General features: G+C 34.5%; 2 protein-coding genes across 2 annotated transcripts; both read right to left on the bottom strand.

Moving 5' to 3' along the window:
- Nucleotides 1-814: 814 nt before the first annotated feature.
- LOC117115418 (zinc finger Ran-binding domain-containing protein 2-like) lies at nucleotides 815-10,085 on the bottom strand. The gene is made up of 9 exons (XM_033259194.1): nucleotides 9,899-10,085; nucleotides 9,002-9,054; nucleotides 8,560-8,662; nucleotides 6,942-7,024; nucleotides 6,170-6,246; nucleotides 5,308-5,457; nucleotides 4,550-4,686; nucleotides 3,972-4,103; nucleotides 815-2,373 (listed from the first exon to the last, which is right to left on the bottom strand). Exons 1-8 carry the CDS (start codon nucleotides 10,039-10,041, stop codon nucleotides 3,989-3,991), a joined length of 861 nt encoding a protein of 286 aa, XP_033115085.1. The 5' UTR covers nucleotides 10,042-10,085; the 3' UTR covers nucleotides 815-2,373; nucleotides 3,972-3,988.
- A 10,291-nt stretch (nucleotides 10,086-20,376) lies between these two features.
- Nucleotides 20,377-22,860, bottom strand: LOC117115443. Its single transcript, XM_033259242.1, has 3 exons — nucleotides 22,030-22,860; nucleotides 21,801-21,851; nucleotides 20,377-21,464 (listed from the first exon to the last, which is right to left on the bottom strand). Exons 1-3 carry the CDS (start codon nucleotides 22,253-22,255, stop codon nucleotides 21,172-21,174), a joined length of 570 nt encoding a protein of 189 aa, XP_033115133.1. The 5' UTR covers nucleotides 22,256-22,860; the 3' UTR covers nucleotides 20,377-21,171.
- Between the last annotated feature and the right edge of the window lie 276 nt (nucleotides 22,861-23,136).

Below are 23,136 nucleotides of genomic sequence, written 5' to 3' on the forward strand. Positions count from 1 at the left end.
ATGTAACTAGTGTCAGTGGTACTTTTTAAGTCTGTTATTAAGTTTTCTAGAAATTTAATAACCAATATGCAAAAATTTTAGGAACATCATTGAAATGATCATTAATTGGTGAAGAACAAAATGTTTTTAATTAGTTAAAAGCAACATTATAGTTAATAAAGATATGAATTTGCGTCAGGAAATATCATAGGAGTCATGTTTTGGTATACCCGACGTGTTATCGTACGTCCCCAAATACTAGCGAAAAAAAATTTGCAAGTGATTCAGGTGGAAAGTCGATCCCACAACCTCCAGGTATCTAGCCTGATGTCTTAACCACTAGACTAGGATAACACGTCAGGTAGGGCAAAACATCACTCCTAACATTATATTTTGTTTACATTTTAAACCTTTATATTAGTTTTAAGAGGCGGTAATCTTTAAATACAGTTGTTACTGTTTTCTACATTGTATGTATTTTTTATTGTATAATGTTGATGTAGATATCATATATTGATGGCTGGAGTAGATAAACAAGTCATTGAATTGAAACGCATGTTAAAATACATATGCAATAAAATGTACATTTTTTTTTTAAATACTGCATATATAATTATATATGAATATGCAATTAAGTGTGAAAGGTGTGGTAATGAAAGAATTGATAAGATTATCTGCTCGCTTAATCGTCGTCTGTTGACATTTAAACCCTCAATGATCAGAATCCACCCCTCTGTACCTGTGGCCAGTTCCCTTCTCTTGAATCAGCTGTGTATATATAATAAATTTAAGAATTTGTATTACACTTTTAAAGAAGTAACAACAAAAGACTAAATTGTTCGGTTTATGCTAATCCATTTGTTGTTTATTGAAGTCTGTATAACTATACATGTATAACTATAACCACAAACACATAAAGAGTGATTGTAAAATCTGAAACAAATTTTTGAAATGAATAATACAATATTATTATATCTGTTTATAATAATTTTACAGTCGATTAAAGTGACAAGCTAATGGAAATAAAATTAATTAAAATCGACCCTTTTACTACTCTACACCATGTCATATTCATTTGATTAAAGTGACACTAACACTGCATCTTGTCAAATTCTCTAATTACATTTTGAGGGTTGGGACACATACAAATGCTACATAACAGCTAATCATGGTGGGTTATTTCAGGATGTTTACATTTTAGACAGGCATAGATGGATAAATATGGGAAATTAATTAGTGGTAGTTAATATTGATTGGCTCAGTGCCACAGCATTCATAACATGAATAATCGTTTATGATACATCGCCAGAGACTAACACTGGACGCAATAATTATTGAATACAATTAAAAACATATGAATGGAACTAATAAACAATTAATATTAATAATGAGCCATTAGCATGCATGCTTACAGCATCTGTCATATGAAATTTAATTAAAATCACATTCTCAGAACAATCTATTATTGTATGTGTATATACACAGAATGTCCTGTTATTTTATGTGTACACAGGTCAAATGTTGAATTCTACAGATGTAAAATTTGAGTCAACCAAAAATTCAACCGGTTGTAAGACAGCCACTTTGGAAAAACAACACTGGATTCCCATCAATCAACCTTTGCTCAATAAACTCATCCATCATGTAATCAATCAATAACATGCATATCAATCAATCAATCTTTTGATAAATCGTTTAAAAAATCAGTCCGCCAATTAATCAATAAAGGAAAGAATTGATCAATCATTCAATCAACCACTAATCAATGAATAAATCAATTAATCGAAATATAATTAAAAAATTATTCAATCAACTATTACATGCATCAATGAATGAATCAATCAATCACAAAATGAAGTAACCTATCAATCATCTCATCTAACGATCAACCAAATCAATCGAAAAATTAATCAGTCAACCAGTAGCATTTACTTGTAAAATATTTGAAGTTGTTGCATTTAAATTCATTCAGCTATAATCATTGACAGCTAAACTAGTTTCATTTGTACACTCCTATGTTGACTTTGATAAGTTAATATTATTACTTGTTATTCAGTGAATAAAATTATTGTAGTCATAGGAAGTCCTTGATTCATACATAGTAGTTATTATAAAGAATCTAGCATACTTATCACTTCCTGTAAATCTTTAATGTGTATCATTACATGAATTCATATTATTACATGAATTATGCTTGAAACTGTTTGTATACTTCCATTGCTATGATCACAAGAAAATTATCTACACATAAGCAAACATTAAAAATCAAAATTAAATCTAATTTAGACAGAAAGAAAATTGGCTTAATTGACTTCTTTGCGATTAGCACTTTAGTTTAATGTACTTACTAATAATATAAGGTGGAGCCGTCTTTATTGTGGCTATACCAGTGGTCTGAAAAGAGAAGAAAATAAGAAAAGGTTAAGAATAACATTGTAATGGCAGTAGTGAGAACCAAAGGTTTGTTACACCAATAGAGGGATAGCCAATGCTAGGTTGCAAAAACAACACATGACTACCATTAAAACCAGGTTTAAAACCATAATGATAATAACCATGGATCAGGTACACTACATGTTGCCAAAACCATAATGGTAGTAACAATCACAGACTATTATAAGGTACACGGAAGCTAAAGTCATATTGGTAGTGACAACCATAGTCTACCATAAGGTACATGGTGGCTAAAACCTTTAATGGTGGTGACAACCATGCGTCAGGTACAGTATATGGTTGCCAAAACCATAATGGAGGTGACAACCATGGATTACCATAAGGTACATGGATGCTAAAGCCATAATGGTAGTGAATCATGTACCATGAATCAGGTACATGGTTGCTAAAATTTCAAAAGGGACAAAAATTGGAGCAAAAATGTTCTAAAAACAGAATTAGTTGTAAGAATGAGCATTGTGAAGGCAGATTTATTCCCTGGAAAGCCAAAAGCAATATTTGCCTCAAACTCGGTTTTGTGTCCTTTCCAAGGCCCTGGGAGGAACTACCTCCTTTTGTACAAAACTCTGCTAAAATTTCCTATTTGAACAATAATTTTGTAAGGCATTTTATTTTTTTAAATTTATTTTTCTTATTGTTTTTGTAGTGTTTCATTATGAAGGATAGGGAGTAAATCATGTTTGGGCTTTCGCTCCCCCTATTCTTATAAGGGCAAATCCTTTTATTTCATTCTGTATACTTAGCGAATAAATATTATTATTATTATTATTATTATATTTTACTATTTTATTAGCCCTGCCCAGGACAGTCAGTAATGTTATTAATTGCAGACTATTCAACAATGTTTGAATCACAAATGGAAATAAAATGTTCAAATGTCAATCTGTATCTGTATTCAATATTCATAAATGTTAGCTACACCAAGAGAATTATGGAATTTAAATGGCGACGTAGCGTTGGACTGACTGTCTACTGACTCTGTTGCTATGCACCTCGCAATTTAGTAGGTTATTGGTATACAGTAAGTCGGGATACCCCAACTACGCATCACAGAACATGTTTGTGATAGAGATAGCATCATTAGGCTGCCACCTTTAATTGAACGAATTTAATTTAATTACACTTTATTTTACAATAAATACACATTGCACATTTATAATTTTTGTCAAACTTATTAAAATTCTTAGAATCATCATTTCATTGTTATTTACTATGTAACATTTTAAATAATATCTATATAATTATCATTTTTTTGCATTTTTTGATTATCATTTGTGTAATTATTCTAATTTTTATAATATATTTATTAACTTTTATTTTTTATTCTGACGGTATCTTTGTTTCCACATTATCAATATTATTATTATTATTATTATTTATATATTTTTTTTTATTATTGTTGTTATAATTATTACTATTATTTTTTATCATTACAAAACTCATCATCTACAACAGGCTGGCAAGCATGGAACAAAAGTTATTTTTGGTAAACACTGAATGCATGAATTATAACTCTGTGTAGCCTAGCCATGCTTTACCAAAACCTTTCTTGATATCAAGAATCTGCAAATTTCTTTATCTCCCTCTCACTGGATCTTGACCGACTTCTTGGCCTTTTCTTCTGCTGGTCACCACGATCAGACGAATCCTCTTTTCTCTCGTCAGATGATCTAAGAATGTAGTCAAATTATTATCATCAAATTTAATATCAATATTGATTCTTAACTGGACATTTTAGCAAATACATCCATGCCGAGCCACATGGTTCATATGGGCCCGAGTTTATCCCAGTTTCAAGTAGCGTGAAGCAGATAAGAGCGTGATGCTCCCCCTGGTTGGGATACTGCTGTAGTTCACTGCAAGTTACTTCCAGCAAATTGCTCGTACCCACTGATACAGCTGGGTAGACTGAAGCAATGTAGATAATGTGCCTTGCTCTAGGACACAAGCGAAATGCACAGCCAAGGATTGAAACCCCAACCTTGAGGTTGGAAAACCAAACCATTACCACTGCTTCAAACCACATCCACTGGACATTTTATCATATAAAAAACACAAACCTTGTTTGTAGGATTACAGTATTTAAAAATAGAACAATCACTTGAATTACTCTTACTTGGAGAACTCCTCATTTGGATAAGATGTTGAATTGCTTTCTTTCTTCCTGCTGCTTGCTTCATCTTCATCCCCGCTGTCTCCTAAGTCATATGCAGAAAGATCATTACCGTCATCATCATCATCATCTTCTTCTTCCTGATAAAAAAAATCCAATACAATTACGGAGTTCGACTATATTCACTGTGTTAAACTGATATGAAAGCAAAATATAATGCAAGGTATTGGATGAAATACAAATTTAATACATTTCCAGAGAGACTAACATGCTACAATTTTTTTTTAAAATCTTATATTTCTACTATACTTATGGAACCAGATGAAATTATTTGATAATGCTAGAAATCTCAGCCAGCCAACAGGCAAGTTTGCCGGCCGGTAGGAAGGCAGGATGGTTGGGTGGTCAGTAGGAAGGCAGGATGGCTGGCTGGCCGACAGGAAGGAAGGCAGGCTGGCTGGCCGACAGGAAGGCAGGCAGGTTGGCTGGCCGGTAGGAAGGCAGGCAGGTTGGCTGGCCGACAGGAAGGCAGGCACTTTGGCTGGCTGGTACAGGTAGGAGCGCAGGAAGTTTAGCACCCTGGAAGGAAGGCAGGCAGGCAGGTTGACTGGCCTCAGGAAGGTAGGCAGCTTTGTGGGCCGGTTAGAGGGTGGTCAGTTTGGATAGACGACAGAAAGTCAGAAAAAAACTCAGGAGCATATATGAATGCTAGATTAAACATCATTTAGAGAAAAACAAATTATTTAGTTAAGTTTACTTACATCTGAATTTAACTTGTAAGCATCTGATTTGTTGTTCTCCTCATCCTTCTCCTCATCAGCATCACTACTCCCTTCTTTCACATTTTCTTTCTTGTTAACCCTTGGATCTTCTTTTGTTTGTCCACGGAACTTCTTCTTTTTACGTCCAAACTAAAATAACCAAACAGAGAAGGAATGCATATAAAAGTACTAAATTAGATTTTTCACATTTTAGTCCTTTGCATACATTTTATACACAATAAAACTGATAAAATTGAAGATTTGAAATTGAAGAAGGGCTGCCCACCGGCTTGACAAGGCTCTATCGTTTTTAAGACCATCATTTATTGTTCTTTACCATGAACCAACTTGCATTCTCTACTCTGCTAAACATATTGCTTGCTGTAGAAACCAAACTGTTGTCATTTTATAAAACCTTTGCAAACCATGTTAGCACAATTGTGATACATAGAATCATTGCAACGTGTTAAGCCGGACTCTCACTGCGTCATAGGACGGTCGTATGACCGTCGGCCGAGGAATCCAACTACGGTCCCTGTGAGTGCAGACAATAGGACGCAGTCTAGTGAATGTTGATGGCAGCCTCAATGGATTGTCACAAAAAAAAACGATCTGTTACGCGTGCGTCACTGCGTTGCATTCCCCATAGAATCACCTCAGGCACAGTGGGTGCTCGGCTTAGCATCGATGTTGCAATGTATATAATTGCTGAAACACATCCACTAATATGTGGTTGTTCAATGGTATTGTAGGCACAACCTAAACGTTTGTGGAACTCTTACCACTAATATGTGGTTGTTCAAAAGTATTGAACTGAAACATTTGTGGAACTGTTAACACCATAGAAAAACTGAAGTATTACCTCGTCAAATTCACCATCAGAATCGTCTCTGTCATTGTACTCAACATTTTCACGTTCGTTGAATCCACCACCATAGCCTGCATAAATTAAAGAAAAAAAATTACAATTTAAGGAAGCTCCGTAAGTAACTAATAACTAGTCAAAACAAATCAAAATATAAGATCTAGCGTTAGTTTAGAACTGGTAAGTAGAGGTGTAACTACACTATGGAACTGTGGCGTGGAAAAACACAATGACAGCCATTGGCAAGCATGTGTCTCGTAAGTACAGGTACAAGTGTTCTTGTAGGAAATTTTGTCCCAAATGACACACACACTACTCCCCAAGCCTAAGGAACTTGGTTATAGAAGACTGAGTGTCCGAAATAATTAGATCGCTACTCCCTAGCCTCATAAAGAGACGCAGTTATATAGCCCCCAAATGATCATCTGCTTTGACAGGATGCATTGTTCAATACAGAATGTCCTAACAAAAGAAATATTTCAGTGGAATAGTTTTCAGGATCATTATAAAAAATAATTATTCAAATAAATTACAGCTTCAAATTCACTAATAATTAAAACAACCCTTAATTCAAACAATAAACCAAAATGTTAATACTTGCTCAGCATGTATACATTATACTCCATTATATATGCATAATTTATAATATTAATTGACCAATCTATTACAAATTTCTCAGAAATTAAACAAAAAATGTATGTCCTTTTCCTCATTTGGTATAACTTATTTTTAATAGGCAATATGAGTAAATTTCAAATTGTTTATTAACCTGTTCTTGATTCTACACATCCAACCTTGGGAGACTTGCATACATTACATTCATTACGTCTTGACCAGTTCACATTGCCACACCTAAATAATCATCATCATCAAAGAAAGGTAAAAACGAACGAACGAATGCACGCACGCACGCACGCACGCACGCACGCACGCACGCACACACGCACACACACACACACACACACACATACATATATTATCTCTGTAACAAAGAGCAAAGAGTTTCCCTCTATAGTGGAATAATAAAGTTATCTTATCTTATCTTAATATATAACCTCAAACTGGCTTTGTGTGAAGACTGAAGATTGCCAGTTGGGACATTCAAAAAGTGGCCTCAAAATTAGAGGGTGCTGTAATTAGAAGGGTCTTGAATTAATGGTGCAATGTATTAATTCGAAAGACTCCAATAAAATTAAGTTCACTCTGTGTAACCTTTGGCCTTTATAATGTATACAGAGATGAACAATTCTCATGGAATAATTGTTGTAAAGACTTGTTTTATCGATAGGCATACAGGGCTTTTTCATTTTATTTCATTCGCATTCAACAGCAAGTAACTCGCCAATTTCAGTTTTTTTAAAACTTCATTCGCATCCAATAGCAAGTAACTCGCCAATTTCAGAATAGACAATGCTTTGTAAACAAAATCTCCTTAAGACTAAGAGTAAGAGGCGTAGGGAGTGGAGTTTAGTCCAGCTGTCATAGGAATTGAACACAGGACCATGCTATTAGAGGGCAAGCATCTCAAAAACTAATTTATTCTATTCCACTCAGCTGCACAAATTCAACATGTTAATACAACAAGTACTACCATCATCCATGTTTTATGTACTTAATGGATTTTATTATATTTAGCTAACATTGTCAATTCCGTTTTATATTTCAATTGTACAGCTGTTGTATGTAAATGTTCAAATTAAGTAAATCAAATAAAAGAATGATAAACAATACTTGTGATTCTGCTTAATAAATACATACATAATATTTGAGAAGAACGTATGTCCCCATTAGGATTCGACCCAAGCCATTCAGATTCTCCACTGACTAAGCTGAGCCTAAGTGGTATTGGATTGTCTCATTAGGAAACATTTTGTTCTTAAGGTATTCTGTAATTACACAGAGAATGATAATGACTTTTCTGCACAGAAACAGATAATGGCATAAAAGAGAGAGCAGCTTAGCTCAGTCAGCTAATCTGGTGGTAGCCACTGAGTGTGTGCTGAACGTTGGAGATCTCTTGGTCCTTGGTTCAATTCCCATCGTTGCTCTTCTTGTGTTTCAGCTAGAGGGCTGAAATGCAAGTTACAACAGTGCACCGTCTTGCAGATGAGACCTTTAAGTCGTTGGTCCCATGTGCAATGTGGTCCATGTGCATATTAAACAATGCTGTACACTTTTTGGAAAAGAGTAGGGGATTGTCTCCCAGTGTACTGACCAATCACCACCAGAAGGACCCCACTGGAAATAAGTCTTTTTCAGACTTTCGTGGGTTATCCTTGGTGTTTACACCGAATAAATCAAATCCAATCCAAAATAGAGAAAAGCATTATGTTGGAAGATGAGGTGTTTGCGAAGGTAACGGTACTTGATGACATCATCATACTTACATCTTACACTGCCAGTCATCTGCTGCAAAGAGTCCCTTACTCTTCTCTGCTAGTTGCTTCCCAATCTCTATACCCCCAGATTTGAACTTCACATTAACCTTGTCTACAAGAGATTGTTGATAATAATTAAAAATAATTTTAATAATAATTATTATTATTATAATAAAATAAAATCTTCCTTTTCTTTTACAATTAACACATTTACCAAGGTGTTCATCCCCAAGGCTTATTTTGTATTTCAAGTGAAACAAACTTAACTACAAATGACAGAAACAACTCATTCAGAACTACATGCGATATGAACAAAAAGAAACTACAGTACTATAGTTAGAAGTGATGACAACACAAAAATTGAGGGTACATATTTTAAATTTTGAAAATATGGGAAAAGAAAGCACAGAAATTTATAGTGGTAAAGTGAGATTAATTTTGCTTTCCATACCTTGTCCACACTTGTTGCACTGGCTTCTTCTAGCAAAATTATCGTTGCCACACCTTTATAAACAAGAAAATGGGATCTGGTGATAATATAATGATTCTGGGAATACAACAAATTCCATAAATTATTCAATGCAATGAAGTTATAAACAATACAATTAAAATACAAAATTCAAATTCAAAATGACCAAAATCATAAAAAATAATTTTCAAATTTTCCCGGGCAAATTTGAGCTGCATTTTTAGCTTTTATCCGCGCAATTAAAAAGGTGCAAAGCATGTTTTACTTGTATTATTGTAAATTAAATTCAATTGCATTTACTAAGGGACAATCACTAAAATTAAAGAAACCGATAGTTAAAACTAAGTGGGGAGAACAAAGTTTTAGTGCATGAGTAATTAATGATTGGAATAGCTTGTCAGTTGAAGCTGTGGATTCACAAACAATTAATCAATTTAAATCAAGGCTTGAACAACACTGGCTAAATCACCACTAGAAGTTTAAACCGTATGAAAGAGACTCAGACAGCGGGGCAAATAAGCATTAATGCTTTAGCTTCAAGCTCAAGGTATATCAAGGTACTAGGCCTAGGCCTGGGTAGGCTTCTTTCTACTTCTACTTAGCCTAGTCTTTGGTTAGTTAAGCTGCTATAGCCTAGGCCTATAGTCTGGAGGCCTTGTTGGGCGTCTATGACTAGTTATTGTGGCGATTCCGCGATGCCTGCTGGGTCTAGGCTAGTATGCCTAATGCTAGAGCCTACGATAGCTAGCCTAACCTAGGCCTAGGGTTTGAGTAGGGCCTAAGCCTAGGGTCAGGCCACCAGCCACCACACCAGGCCCTCTCGCATATTTCCTGCAGCCTGTCCGTTAAGGACTGGTAGACTAATTATAATATTCCTACTCAGAACAAATCCAGTCTCCATCGTGATGCCTTCCTTTTCTACTATTATGCTTATCTCTTCCATCGTCATGATGCCTCCTATGTCTATGATGACTTGAACTTCCACTATCATAGCTTCGTCTATCTCTTTTGTAATCCGCCATTTTGTCTAATCCGATCGTCGATGGACAACACGATTTCTGCTATGGAATGCCAAACCTGCCAAAAATACATGATCAATCGTATCCAAATAACGACGTTGCATATTTTAATGAGTCATTTTTTACAGTCATCACAATATCTTTTACAATAAGCATACAATAAATATGGGTCAATGTAGATCCGTTTTGAAATGTAGGCACATATCTTTGGTGTGGCAAAGTGGGAATGAGTAGTGAATGCCCTGTTCCTTTGATAATTTTTCTTTTCGCCCTTAATAAATGAATTTTTGGATTTCCTTTATATATATTTTTTTAATTTAGTGATTGACGTATCTTCCTCTTTCCAAACATCGTTTAATTGTGGTTTTGCTAATTTCGTTTCCGCCCTGTGTTTCCTCAGTAAATTGAAAAAAAAAATAAACAAAAAAACAGAAGGAAGTGGTGATGGTATTGATTATTAATGAGAATTCATAGTGATTGGTAGGCCTACTGTCATAGCCGTCGGAAGCATTTTGCAGTGAGGGGGTGGTGCGGGGTGGGGTGGTATGAGCTCTTGACAAATTTGGTAGTAAATGAAGAGTGGAGACCCGCTATCTCTATCAACAGCTACAGGATTTTGAAGTTAGTTAAGGTCTGAGAGCATAATTATCATATCAACTGTAGCCCCACCATGGTTGGTAAACAACTTGTTTGGCGCCTATGAATGTCCGGAAATAGATGCTGGCAACATAGAGCCGCTATCCCTTCCCCTCAAGGGGCAGCCACAATATAAAAGTTAGCATGGATGACAGTCTATGTTGGAAATATGGAACCTCTGGATGCCATGAATAGCAGCTGGTATAGCTGTAGAAAATAATATTGTTAAAAATTTAATTTCTTATCACTGCCATAAGTAGATAAATTGAGTTGCTTATTCCTCCAGAAGAGCAAGAAACATGAATGAATATATAATGCATAAACCAAAAATGACTATAACATACTGTAATTGTATTTACACGATGTGGAGGGTATTCAGCTATGAAATATACGGTACACAATATGCAATAAATAAAACACATGATACTATTAGCCACACAAATGGACCAACAGCCTACATGTTATGAGCATACTGCTCGTACAATTTTAATTCCATTTTCTTGCAAAGTTCAGCCTGGAACAATAATAAGTTATTTATCATTAGAATTGTAAAAAAAGAAAATAATTAGTTAAGTGCTGTGTTTGCTTCTGGTAGGCCTTATACCGATTACACATTAATTTTAGTCAACCTTCGGTATATTCATGCAGACAGACCATGCACGTATACTTCCATGGAGAGATCTACCCTGGTAATAAATAAATAATAGAGTACTAACATTAGGGTGATCCAGTTAGTGAGTGGATAGGGGCACAATGCCACTGAATCATTTTTGAAATTAACTTGCCCATTTTTTAGTAACATAAAAATTATCAACCTGAACATAAACATTAGTGTATTTAAAAAAAGTTTACCCATCATTTACAAAGAAAATTATAGAAAAACTTCCAGTCAATGGAAGTGCTTTATTATTTTTATTATAATTATCCAGTTTAAAAATCAGGGTACACATTTTTAAATTTCAATAATTTCTTTGCTCAAGTTAGAAAATATGTATGCTACTGCAAAAATGAACAAGTTAATTTCAGAATTATTTTTATGATTTTTTGTCATTTTCAAGAGACAATACATCTTTAAACCTTGTTTAACTTGATGCCCAGAAAAAAATGTGAACTAATGATAATCATAATTATGATGAGGGGATGATGATAACAATGACGGTTATGATGAAGGTGATAATGACTACGATGACAATAATGATGACGATGATGATGTCGATGGCGATGACGATGATGATGAACGGTAATGATGTTGATGTAGGTGTTGACATGTCACTTGAGAGTGATGGAGAAACTAATGCAGATTAAATTGAAGTGAGTTCAATCTGGAATCAAACCAAAAAAATTCTCCCGGTCAGGGTGCAGGGATGAAAGCCCCCTCAGCAGTTTTGATTTGGTAGAGTCTAATTTAGGTCACTATGATATTTTTAGTCTTATAATAGGCCTAGTAGGCCTAATACTTTCAGAAAGCAAGCGATCCTCAGATTGACCTCCAGGGACTAGAAAGCCCTGAACAAAAAGTTGTTTGTTCTTGTAGTAATGTATATATCAACAAAAATGTTTGGATTTAATCTATTTATCGTTGCTTTTCATCTTGTTGAGCACCACACCCCTTTACAAACCTGGACATCCCCCACCATCTTTCGTCTGACGCCACGACGAGGTCGTGAGACTACTAATCTTTAAATCCAATCAAGTTGCGATTGCCATTCCCTAATATGTGGTCTAAAAGTATAAATTGTGGATGCCCAAAAATCTCATCTGGCAATCCCCCCACCCCCAAGGGGTAAATTTGGTGTATAAATTCATACCTGTAAATTTTGAAAATGTGCTGCAAAGCAACTATCCCTATTCCAACCCCATGATCAGACAGATACAAGATTAAAAGTGGAAGTGGGCAAGATACTGGACCCTCTATCTCAGGTCCATTGTACCATGATTGAAAAAGCGATGCGTACATTTATATAATTCATAATTATCATTAATATATATTTATTTCAGAAAGTAATGGAATTGAGAAAAAGTGGTCCGTGCCATAGCTGGTGCGGCCGGTGCGCTTCCAACGGCCCTGACTGTACAGTACAGTACGGTCACTGTAGGCCTACAGCACGGTCACTGGTGGTACAGTAAATACATTTAGTGGTATATGCATAATACCGTATATAAACAGAATAGATAACCCCCACCCCCAGTCAACTGGTGTATAGTCACGCATTTCAAATCCCTCAGGTTGGTAACTATGCGGTACAAGTACATTGCAATCGGTTAATTGGACTGAAAGAGACAAACTGTGTCACATCTTTCGTGAAATTAAATTACTTTTCATTTTCCATTTCATTTATTTGTCTCAAAAACATTAAAATTTACAAGAATACAAACAGCAAGGAACAAGCACTAACGAGACAGGAACACCCCAAAATCATCGAGTGGGACCCCTTCACAAAAAGCAGATGCCGCTGACAATATAAAAATTTGCTTATAGATGAAACATTCAAAGTTACAAATTAAAAAATCTGTAGTAAAACGAGCATAGTTTACAAGTTTTGCATTTAAAAAATATATGTGGCATACTGTATGGCGATCTACTCTGTATATGGGCACGTCGGGATAAATAAATAGACACCATGAATCCATACAAAAACAAGCCATGAACTGCCTCGTATTTTCATCAAAGCTCTTTCTTCATTCAGGTACAGTATTTGCGTAAGCTTCGTATGACAAACATAATTTTATTTGATATTTTAAAGTTTGTTTATGGTTTAACTATAGCCAAAGAGAAAGAATCTATAACATATGTTCATCTTTTTGAATAACGTTTTAGATTTACTTCACTGCAAGTAGGTCGATGATATGTCTATTGTTGCCAATATACTTTATCAGAGACTCATGAAATGCCCAATTAAATAGGCCATAAACGAAGCAAAATCTGGGCAACTCTAGATGCTCGGAAATGGCTTTCCCAGACTTTTATTGCAATTATTTTTCCACATGTAATGAAATTTACATAAATTCTAATTATAACCAAAGAGAAAGAATCTATAACAGATAGAGATCTTTTATTAGATCATCATCAGGAATGAATGTATCTTGTATCTTTCTGAATTACAGTTAAATTTTAGAAACATGAATAACCGGGAACGGGATTGTACATTAGTCATTGTGTAGAGAATACTGTGAGTTTGTATGATTGCCTGAGACTGCCAATATGTATAGGCCTACTGTACTGTAAACTGAAACTACACAATATAAATTAAACATCCATTGAGTGATTTTAGAACAGGGAAGCGAACATTTTTCAGTGGAATAGAAGTCGTTGAGCTGAATTCAAGCAATTCAATCTGGGCAACTCTAGATGCTCGGAAATGGCTTTCCCAGACTTTTTTTTTGCAATTATTTTTCCACATGTAATGAAATTTACATAAATTCTAAATTATGCTACATTGTGCCAGGTTTTCATGAAATTATGCATAGCATTAATGCTACATGCTATGGGGATCCAAATTATGCCAAAAAGCATGCTACGAATAGCCACTACGCTCAGATCTGCTGCCCTTGGTGTGGGCATCTCGAAGAAAAAGTATAGGGTTCGAGAATGGATGGATAAATGATGGAGAATACAACATGAAATGAGAGTGTAATTCTATTTGAAAAAAACATGACATGCCTAGATATGGTCATGATGACATCACATCATCACCATATATAGGCACATCATCACTATATATGGTCATACAAGTTTTTTGTTAAATAAAATATGATAGTAAGGACAATGCTTTATAACATTTTTCTTTTTGATAGGTGCATTTATTGTAGTCTAATTCTAAATGACATTGCTCAAGTTTTCTGACATCTATAGTATGGTGCATAAGTCAATTTTAGTGCATGCCCGTATCAAGGCATAGTTCAAATTACGAATTGGCTTCTTATATTAACTGGTTGATATTTAACGATTTTTAAACTTTACACAAGACTTGGATTTGTGTTACTTTACTTGATGCTGTGATTAAGCATTGAAAAAATTATAGGTATTTTTTAAAATATATTTTTATTTATTTATTGTTTAATGAGCCCCCTAAAAAGCTGCTTACGGTATTGTGTTAACATGAACGGTTATTCTGTTTAAGAATGAATGAATGAATTTATATGAAAGAGCAAGTGAATTAATGGCAGAAGTAAAGTTATTACTTAGGAATATAAAATTGAATATAACAGAAAAAGCTGCAATTAAAATTTACATTTTTAATAGTTTATTTTTTAGAACTACAATGTTTGGTCAATGCACAGGTATTCAAAATAAACTTTGGTCTAAAATGTGATTGTGAAATCAAAACAATATCTTATCCCAATACAAATACAAGAACATCAGAACAAAAGATAAACAGGAAGTAATACAATGCATCAGGAAAAATAAATCAAGAAAATCACAAATGTGGTAAGCATTTTAACATATACTGGTTGCCACAACATTTTAAATCAATTTAAAAATATAAAAAATGACAATTAAAAATTGTTTCCAATACAGTAGATTTATGTCGAATTCATGTAAAACACCAAAAATAAAGCAATCAATGGCAATCTCAACATACTGTTGATACTTTATGATTGCTAAATATAATTCACCATGATCTTTCTTTTCAGTCAACAGTTCTGTTGTCAATTTTTGACTAAGTTCAGTTCTGAATGGGTTAACAAAATTGACTGAATTAACAGTATTATTTCGAATTATTATTAATATTTTTTATTATTATTACTTTCGAGTTACTTTTGATGATTTTACTATTAATGGTGCTTTACAAACTGGGCAGAATTGCCTGGATAATTGTCTTCAATGGGTTACCTGTATTGATTGGGCTAAATGTATTAACTGGGTTAACTGATTATGATTAAACAAGGTTAAATGTATTTACTTGGTTAAATGCTTTGACTGAATCAGCTGGTTGAAATGGATTACAATAATATAAGGTACTATTGAAAAGAAGAAACACATAAGCGCCTTTAAATAAAGCAGTGCAATACGTAGTTATTTAAAAATGCAACATCATAAAAAAAAAATGTGCGAATATATAAATAAAAATATAATTAACTATTAATTGTAAAGATAATGCAATCAAACAAAATACAAAATTGTTTTTATAATTGGTGACCCATATATCTTATTCTAGAAGGTTGGCTGATATTCATGGGTCTTGTTAAATAAATTAAATATTATTGTAATGTTTTTATAAATGAGGCTTATCCGTGGTGTCACACATCTTAACCACCAACTTACAACTCCACAGACAGACTTACGATGAAAATCTGCATAAAATAATCACCACCTAATAATACAGTACAAAAATCTATATTTAGATGCATGATTTCTATGCAGAGATTTATCCTTTAATACAGAATACAAAAGAGACGTCTTGACTGTAAGCACAATGTATTAGTGATTGAGACTACTGTACAAGTGATTGATTTGATCGATCCACAAGTCTTCAAATGCTAATAATAAGTCTTTGCAATTCAAAAATTCATTAGATTAATATGGATATCAAATCACATAATAAAACAGATACTATAATATAAACTAGAAATTGCAAATTGCAAGTGAAGTGCTGCGAAGTAAAACTGCATAAAATGTTCTTCGAACAAAATTATTTATGCGAGTCAAGTGAAAATAATGAATAATAAAAATATAACAAGTAATATGAGCACGACCCATTGTCTATATATGGTTCGTAAATAATATTGGCCTCAAAATATTGTGGCTGAGACATGAGCCGATTAAACGTAGAAATAGGAAACCTAGAAATATAATAAAAACGCTGAATAGTACTCAAGCGTCGCGACATGCGGACGTTGGTACGAGTAGGTTAGTCTACAAACGTCACCTAAAGTAATTGATTTTACCCGGCAGAACGAAAGAAGGAAACTCCGCTTTTCAATTGTCATAGGCGCAGGTTTTTTGACAAACAATGACCTTTCAGAGGTCAAATTGCTGTCAAGAATATGAATTGGCTGCTTCACAGCAAAAAGCACAGACCAATAAAGGCCATTTTAACTTATCAGGATTTATGCCACACATACCTGTGATTTGCTTATCTCTCCCATATATGGATGTGATATGCCATCATCTTGCACATATATGGGTGTGATACAACATCATTTGCCTAATTGTGGGTGTGATATGACATCACCTTAACCATATATGGATGTGATATGACATCTTGCTCATATATGGGTGTGACATGACATCACCTTACCCATATATGGGTGTGATATGACATCTTACGTCATCATCATGCCCATATATATGGGTGTGATATGACATCTTGCCATATATGGGTGTGATATGACATCTTGCCATATATGGATGTGACATGACATAATCTGGACAGGGTTAAGAATGATTTTGAATACATTACAATAACAAAATGCTACAATGTCAGCAGTGGCATATCTAGGGGGTGCATGGGGGGAGGGGTGTTGGCGCACGCCCCTCGAGAAATTACTCACGCCACCCCCAATCGCCCCCCCCCAAAAAAAATCATGGTCAAGTAGTTAAAAATCACCTAAAATCACCTTATTTTGCGCCCCTCAACTGATCATCGAGCCACCCCTTAACCTTCATGCCCCCCATCAGCACCCCATTTCAAGACATCTATATACGCCACTGAATGTCAGTATACAGATATTGCAAATATAAAACACCAATAAAAGAATAATGTTTAAATCAAAATATAACAAAATACATATTAAAAATGTATTAGTAAATGTACCTAATAACATGACCAGAATTCTACAGACACAAGGAAATAAGGAAGATGTATGTGCACTTTATAAATAAAATTAGATGTGATTAAGCTGGTCTACAGTATTAACAAATTATAATCTAATTAAATATGGTAGCACCAATTAACAGCAACATGCATCACTTAAAAATAATATTTACTACACAAATAAATATATTATTCTACAAATAAGCATGTATTCAATATCTATTACAACTAGATTCTATACGTAAAAAACATATGTAAAAAAATAAGTTTTTCCTCTTAAAATTCTTATTGTATGTATAAAAACATGCTTCTTAATTATCTACATAATACAGGATACAAACCACAAGTAAAATAGGCACAGTTTATCAAAATCAAAAGATAAACTAGGTTTGGTATTCAGCAGTTTTAAGATAAAATAGCACCATGAAAATTAAAGTGAGACAACATTAGTAGCAAGTTCTGCATTAAAATACTCAAATTCATTTAAATAAAATGTGATGTACATCTCATATGATTCACAACATCAAAACACATTAACATGGTGAGGAACCAAAACAAAATTAATAATCCTTTGCATATGTAACATATCTCTCATAATTCTTTTTGATTCGCCATTTTGCAGAGCATGATAACAAGCGAATGTTTAATTCTTGTTTCCTACAAAGCCGGAAATAATCTCATACCTGGGAACAGGCAATATGTTGACCAGTATTAGTCTGGCAACCTGTAATTTACTTAAATCATGAATTATCATGAACAGTGTCTATGGTATTATTTGCCTGAAACAAGAAGCTCATGGGAAATGTGTGATGTCCATGCAGATTACCTATGATATTGTTATGTGCTTTGCATGTGGTCTCCACAATCAGTATCCGGATCTTTAATATTCCTACCCACCAGTATTAATGTATCCTCCTTCATTTTTCATGAATGAGGAGAATGCCTTTTTATAACTGCAGTTATGCAACTGATGTAAAGCTTTCCATTTTAGTCAGCCATTTTAACATATCTCCAATTAGATTTAAACTAGCAGTAAATTGGAAATGTTTTATTGTTTACAGTTGAACATAACTGTTTTGCATTGCATCAAGTCTTAGGTTTTGCTACTGGTATTTTTCTTCTAACAATTATCTTCTTGATGATTCTCTTAACAATTGGTCTTCGGACTCCATTCTCATCTGGTGGTCCTTCCACTATTTTCTTTCGAATTATTGTCTTCTGGGCGATCTCCGGTAAAGTACCATTAGCCTTTGCTTCACGAAACAGCTTTAAAAATGGAGTCTCAAGTGCTTTTGTAGAATTAGTTGAAACTGAATTGTTCCATGATGGATAAAGAAAGTTAATATTGTGGCTTTGAGCCCAGCGAGCAAAGACTGCCTTTTCTGTGATGAATTTGTGTCCAGAAGTGAGTCTCTCTTCACTCACTTTGTAATAGCTACATTCAGTCTTATCATCAGGTTCATAGTAATGGTAAGGTGTGCTATCATTGGGGTGTAATCTGAAAGATCAAATTTCAATCACATTTATTAACCTGAGATGTGGTACAGGTATGTGCAGAACCACTTCATCAATGAACCACTAGTTTGTATTTTATGGTCATTGCATGGTACAGAAATGTATGGCTACAAAACATGGTACATTATAGTACGACAGTAGGGTGGCAGGGAAGGAATTTGACATCCCCCCCCCCCCAAGAACCTCTGTTGTCTGATGTTACGATGAGTTGTTCGGATTAAAATAATAATTTGCTTATCCAAAAAACAATATTTTGATACCAACCCCTAATGTACTAAGCACTAAGTACTAAGCAATAAAAACTCTCTCTGTATTTTTATTCCAGAAATCTGAACGAGGCTCTAGATGGCCCCTTGTTTGGGACCCCCTGCCGGACATGTCGGACCCCTTGTCGGCAAATTTCTGGCGCGATCGCCAAATTATTCCAAACGACAAATCTGCGTCCAGACGCGTTTTCTATTGTTCTACCAAAAACGCGTCTGAAAACACCGTTTGGATGCCAATATTCCGTTTGGGCTTTGCTCCTCCCTTTTAATACAGCCGAGTGCATGCATCGTCCCGCATGTTTACCCGCTTTGCGAACATCTTGCATACAAGTGTTTACCCGCTTTGCGAAAGTCTTGCATACAAGTTTAAATCATTAAGCCTGGTCATACAACTATATCGGAAACATTTAGACCACACCATTTGCTGCAAATTTAAAGAACATCGCTAACACAGAAGGCCTACTTACATCATCTTGCCTGAGATTTTTTTCACTCTCGTCTCCGTTTTTGGCTCTCTAAGAATTTTCACACAGTTCAACACTCTATTTTTAGTATATGACCTCCCTTGACTATAAATAGACTGGTTGTGAATGCAAAATTCTCAACTGTCTATTTTTAGTAACTGACCCGGCACTATAAATAGACTGGTTGTGAATGCAACATTCTCAACTTTCTATTTTTAGTGACAGACCCCGGCACTATAAATAGACTGGTTGTGAATGCAACATTCTCAACTGTCTATTTCTAGTAACTGACCCGGCACTATAAATAGACTGGTTGTGAATGCAACATTCTCAACTTTCTATTTTTAGTGACAGACCCCGGCACTATAAATAGACTGGTTCTGAATGCAACATTCTCAACTGTCTATTTTTAGTGACTGACCTGGACTGTTTTAGATGCGCATCGGAAGTTTTCGATACGCGCAGATTTTTAGACGATTGGCAATCAGAATGCTTGTCTCCTATTTCTGTCGTCGACAAATTTAACTTTTCATGACGTTAATAATTCCGTGTCTTTAAGTTTGTAGTGGGATTATTTTCATCTTTAAAAAATTCAGTTTCTCAACTACTACAATGTATTTAATTATGTAGGCCTATAAAAAATATATAGGCCTAGTATGTATTATATGAGAATAAAAGATACTATGATAATAAATATACCAGTGTTTATTTAATTTAAATTAAGCTTTACTTTAATTCTGTATCCTAATTTTGCATCCTAGGCCAACTCATCATTATATCCTATTGTATGATTTTCATCTTAAAAACGTATAATAATAATTTAGTTTCTCAACTAGCCTACGGTGTATTATTTTATGCAGGCATATATATATTTTATTATGTGAATAAAAATACCAAGATGATAAATAAATATTATTATTATTATTATTATTATTATTATTATTATTATTATTATTATTATTATTATCGTACACACCATATCTCACAAAATGTTATGCAGCAAAACATGCACACATTCAAACACTTTCACGCTTCAAATAAATCATAATAATGCAAAGTACAAATAAAAGGAAACAATTTTTTTGGTATTAGAACATAGTTTAATTTGAAAAAATTTTGAATTAAATTACAGTATGTACACATTTTTTACACAATAAACACGTGATTACATACGACTCCGTTTTTTGTTGAAGCGATGAGCACGGCACTTGCCGTTTACCGCCTCCTTCAGGGCCCTTTCACACCTAGAAGTTGACCCTGGAAACTCAATTTCCACCTGCCTAAATATTGCCATCATCCTATTGGGGATGAGAGGCTCACGCTCTATCTTCTCCCCCTGCACTACAACGGCTGTGCCGTTTAAATTGCATTGGCTAAGTTTGTCTGCACTGAACATGCAGTCAACCAACTGCCTAATAAATGACGTCGCAGTCGTACTGCCAGCCAACGACCGACGGTATCGCTCGTCACTAAGGGGACACATACCCCCAATCATTACAATGCTACCTGCATTCGGTATAGCTTCGGTGTTGGTGCAAGAAGCAGCGACGATACTGGTTTCGGCGCTGGCGGTTGTGGTGCGGCTGACTGTGTAGTCGACCTTGCCAATAATTGCTCTACTTTTTCCTCCAACAGTTGTTGCCTGCTTAGCATTCCCTCCCACAACTTTTCTTGTCTGGCTATCATCTCCATGTACATAGTTTCCTGCCTTTCAATTAGCTCCTCGCAAAACTTCTGTTGTCTGGCTACAATATCCTCTAGTTGATTGCATTTGCAGTCACTACGAGCTGTTAATAAGATAAAATGAGATATAATATACATGATAAATACACGATAAAATGATAATAATATTGATAATAAATTTATAAATAAACATACGATTTACTGTAATAATAATAATATACGAATTAATAACAATAGTAATAAACATACGAATTACTGTAATAATAATAATAATAATATTAATAATAATAATAATAATAATAATAATAATAATAATAATAATATACGAATATTTTGCATCTTTTGTACAGTATTATGAGTAAGACTCATTTTGCCATGACAGCTCACAAATGAAAGGCAATGCTTGTGTAGATTTTAATACAACTTAAAAGTAAACTTACGATAAACCGCCGTGTTGTCCAGCAGAGTGCCAATGGTTTGATCAACAAATTCTTAAATGGTATGCAAATATAGTAAAATAATGAATAATTTATAATGAAAAAAGATCGCTATACATACAAAACAGTAACTAACAGCATTATCGATAACAGAATTAAAATAACAAATATTTTAATATAGGTCTGTATAGTAAATTGAAAATAGATTTAAAAAAAAAAAAAAAAATCTTACCAAGTCCACCATTCTTCCAAAACTGTTCATCCAATGCGATCAACTCGGCAGGATCATCAGACAGACCCAAGATGTGGCACTTCAACTTCTTTCCATCACAAACAATATCAACTATGTTATCAATCACAACATCACCATGCAGTTTCTTCGATTTAACTACGGCAGTACTTTCTTCGAAATCAAAATAGACTAGTGCTTCCTTTGGAGTGCGATGACGGCGAGACATTACGGGAACTTTAGTAAACAGCAGTAGTATCAGTAGCAAAACGATCTGGGATATGATGGATGTTTAATTTCGAACCAGTTTATATAACTGGATGCCGCCTTGATCATTTTCCCTTTGTTTAATTTTAGCATCAGTTCCCATTGTTGCATAGCTTTCAGCTAAACGCCCCACTCGCCTACCGATGCACAAAATGATTGGCATTTCTATAGGCCCACTGGGTGAAAGAACGCCGTAAAACAATGAAAAAAGCGCTTTTATATTTAAAGGCAATTAGCAGACGGTACACAAATATTAATTTTTAACTTATTATGGCCTTCTAAAAGGTTGTGTGGTTAAACCAATCAAAATCCAAACTTTTTTTCGGTGACATCCACCTACAGTTTTTATAAACCACGAATTTGTACCTCTAAACATCATTCTTCCGAGGCTCTAGATGGCCCCTTGTTTGGGACCCCTTGCCGGACATGTCGGACCCCTTTTCGGCAAATTTCTGGAGCCATCGCAGGGAATGTAGTCAGTATGTGATAAACACAGTAGTAAGTACTGTAGAGTTACTTTAGGATTTATTTTGATCCAAACTCATCTTGGGACAAACAGACTGAACAACCTCTCAATGTATTGGTGTAAATCAATAATAATAATATTAATAATAATAATAATAATTGTGAACTTATATAGCAAATAATATAAAACATAAATGAATATCAAGTTTTTTTCCTACAAAGCTGCTTGCCCATGTTCCTGCTATGCCACTGTTACTGTAGCATTACTTGGTAAAATGTAATGATGTTAAGGGGTTGTTCACAATTATCAACATATTTTGCCGACGATTTAGGCCTAGGCTAGGCCTATTCCCTATAGGCATTTTTCTATTATTATTT

Source organism: Anneissia japonica, unplaced genomic scaffold (assembly GCF_011630105.1).
Source record: "Anneissia japonica isolate Jap-2015-1 unplaced genomic scaffold, ASM1163010v1 scaffold287704_len1198815_cov201, whole genome shotgun sequence".
In the NCBI taxonomy this organism is placed as follows: domain Eukaryota; kingdom Metazoa; phylum Echinodermata; class Crinoidea; order Comatulida; family Comatulidae; genus Anneissia; species Anneissia japonica.

Excerpts from the sequence above, each read along its gene's own strand:
- LOC117115418 (XM_033259194.1), bottom strand. The coding sequence starts at position 10,041 with ATGGCGGATTACAAAAGAGATAGACGAAGCTATGATAGTGGAAGTTCA. Across the intron at positions 6,247-6,941 it reads ATGTGTAGAATCAAGAACAG|GCTATGGTGGTGGATTCAAC; the intron begins GTTAATAAACAA and ends TAATTTATGCAG. Across the intron at positions 4,104-4,549 it reads CCAAATGAGGAGTTCTCCAA|ATCATCTGACGAGAGAAAAG; the intron begins GTAAGAGTAATT and ends CTACATTCTTAG.
- LOC117115443 (XM_033259242.1), bottom strand. The coding sequence starts at position 22,255 with ATGTCTCGCCGTCATCGCACTCCAAAGGAAGCACTAGTCTATTTTGAT. Across the intron at positions 21,852-22,029 it reads TTGGAAGAATGGTGGACTTG|AATTTGTTGATCAAACCATT; the intron begins GTAAGATTTTTT and ends ATACCATTTAAG. Across the intron at positions 21,465-21,800 it reads GGACAACACGGCGGTTTATC|CTCGTAGTGACTGCAAATGC; the intron begins GTAAGTTTACTT and ends TCTTATTAACAG.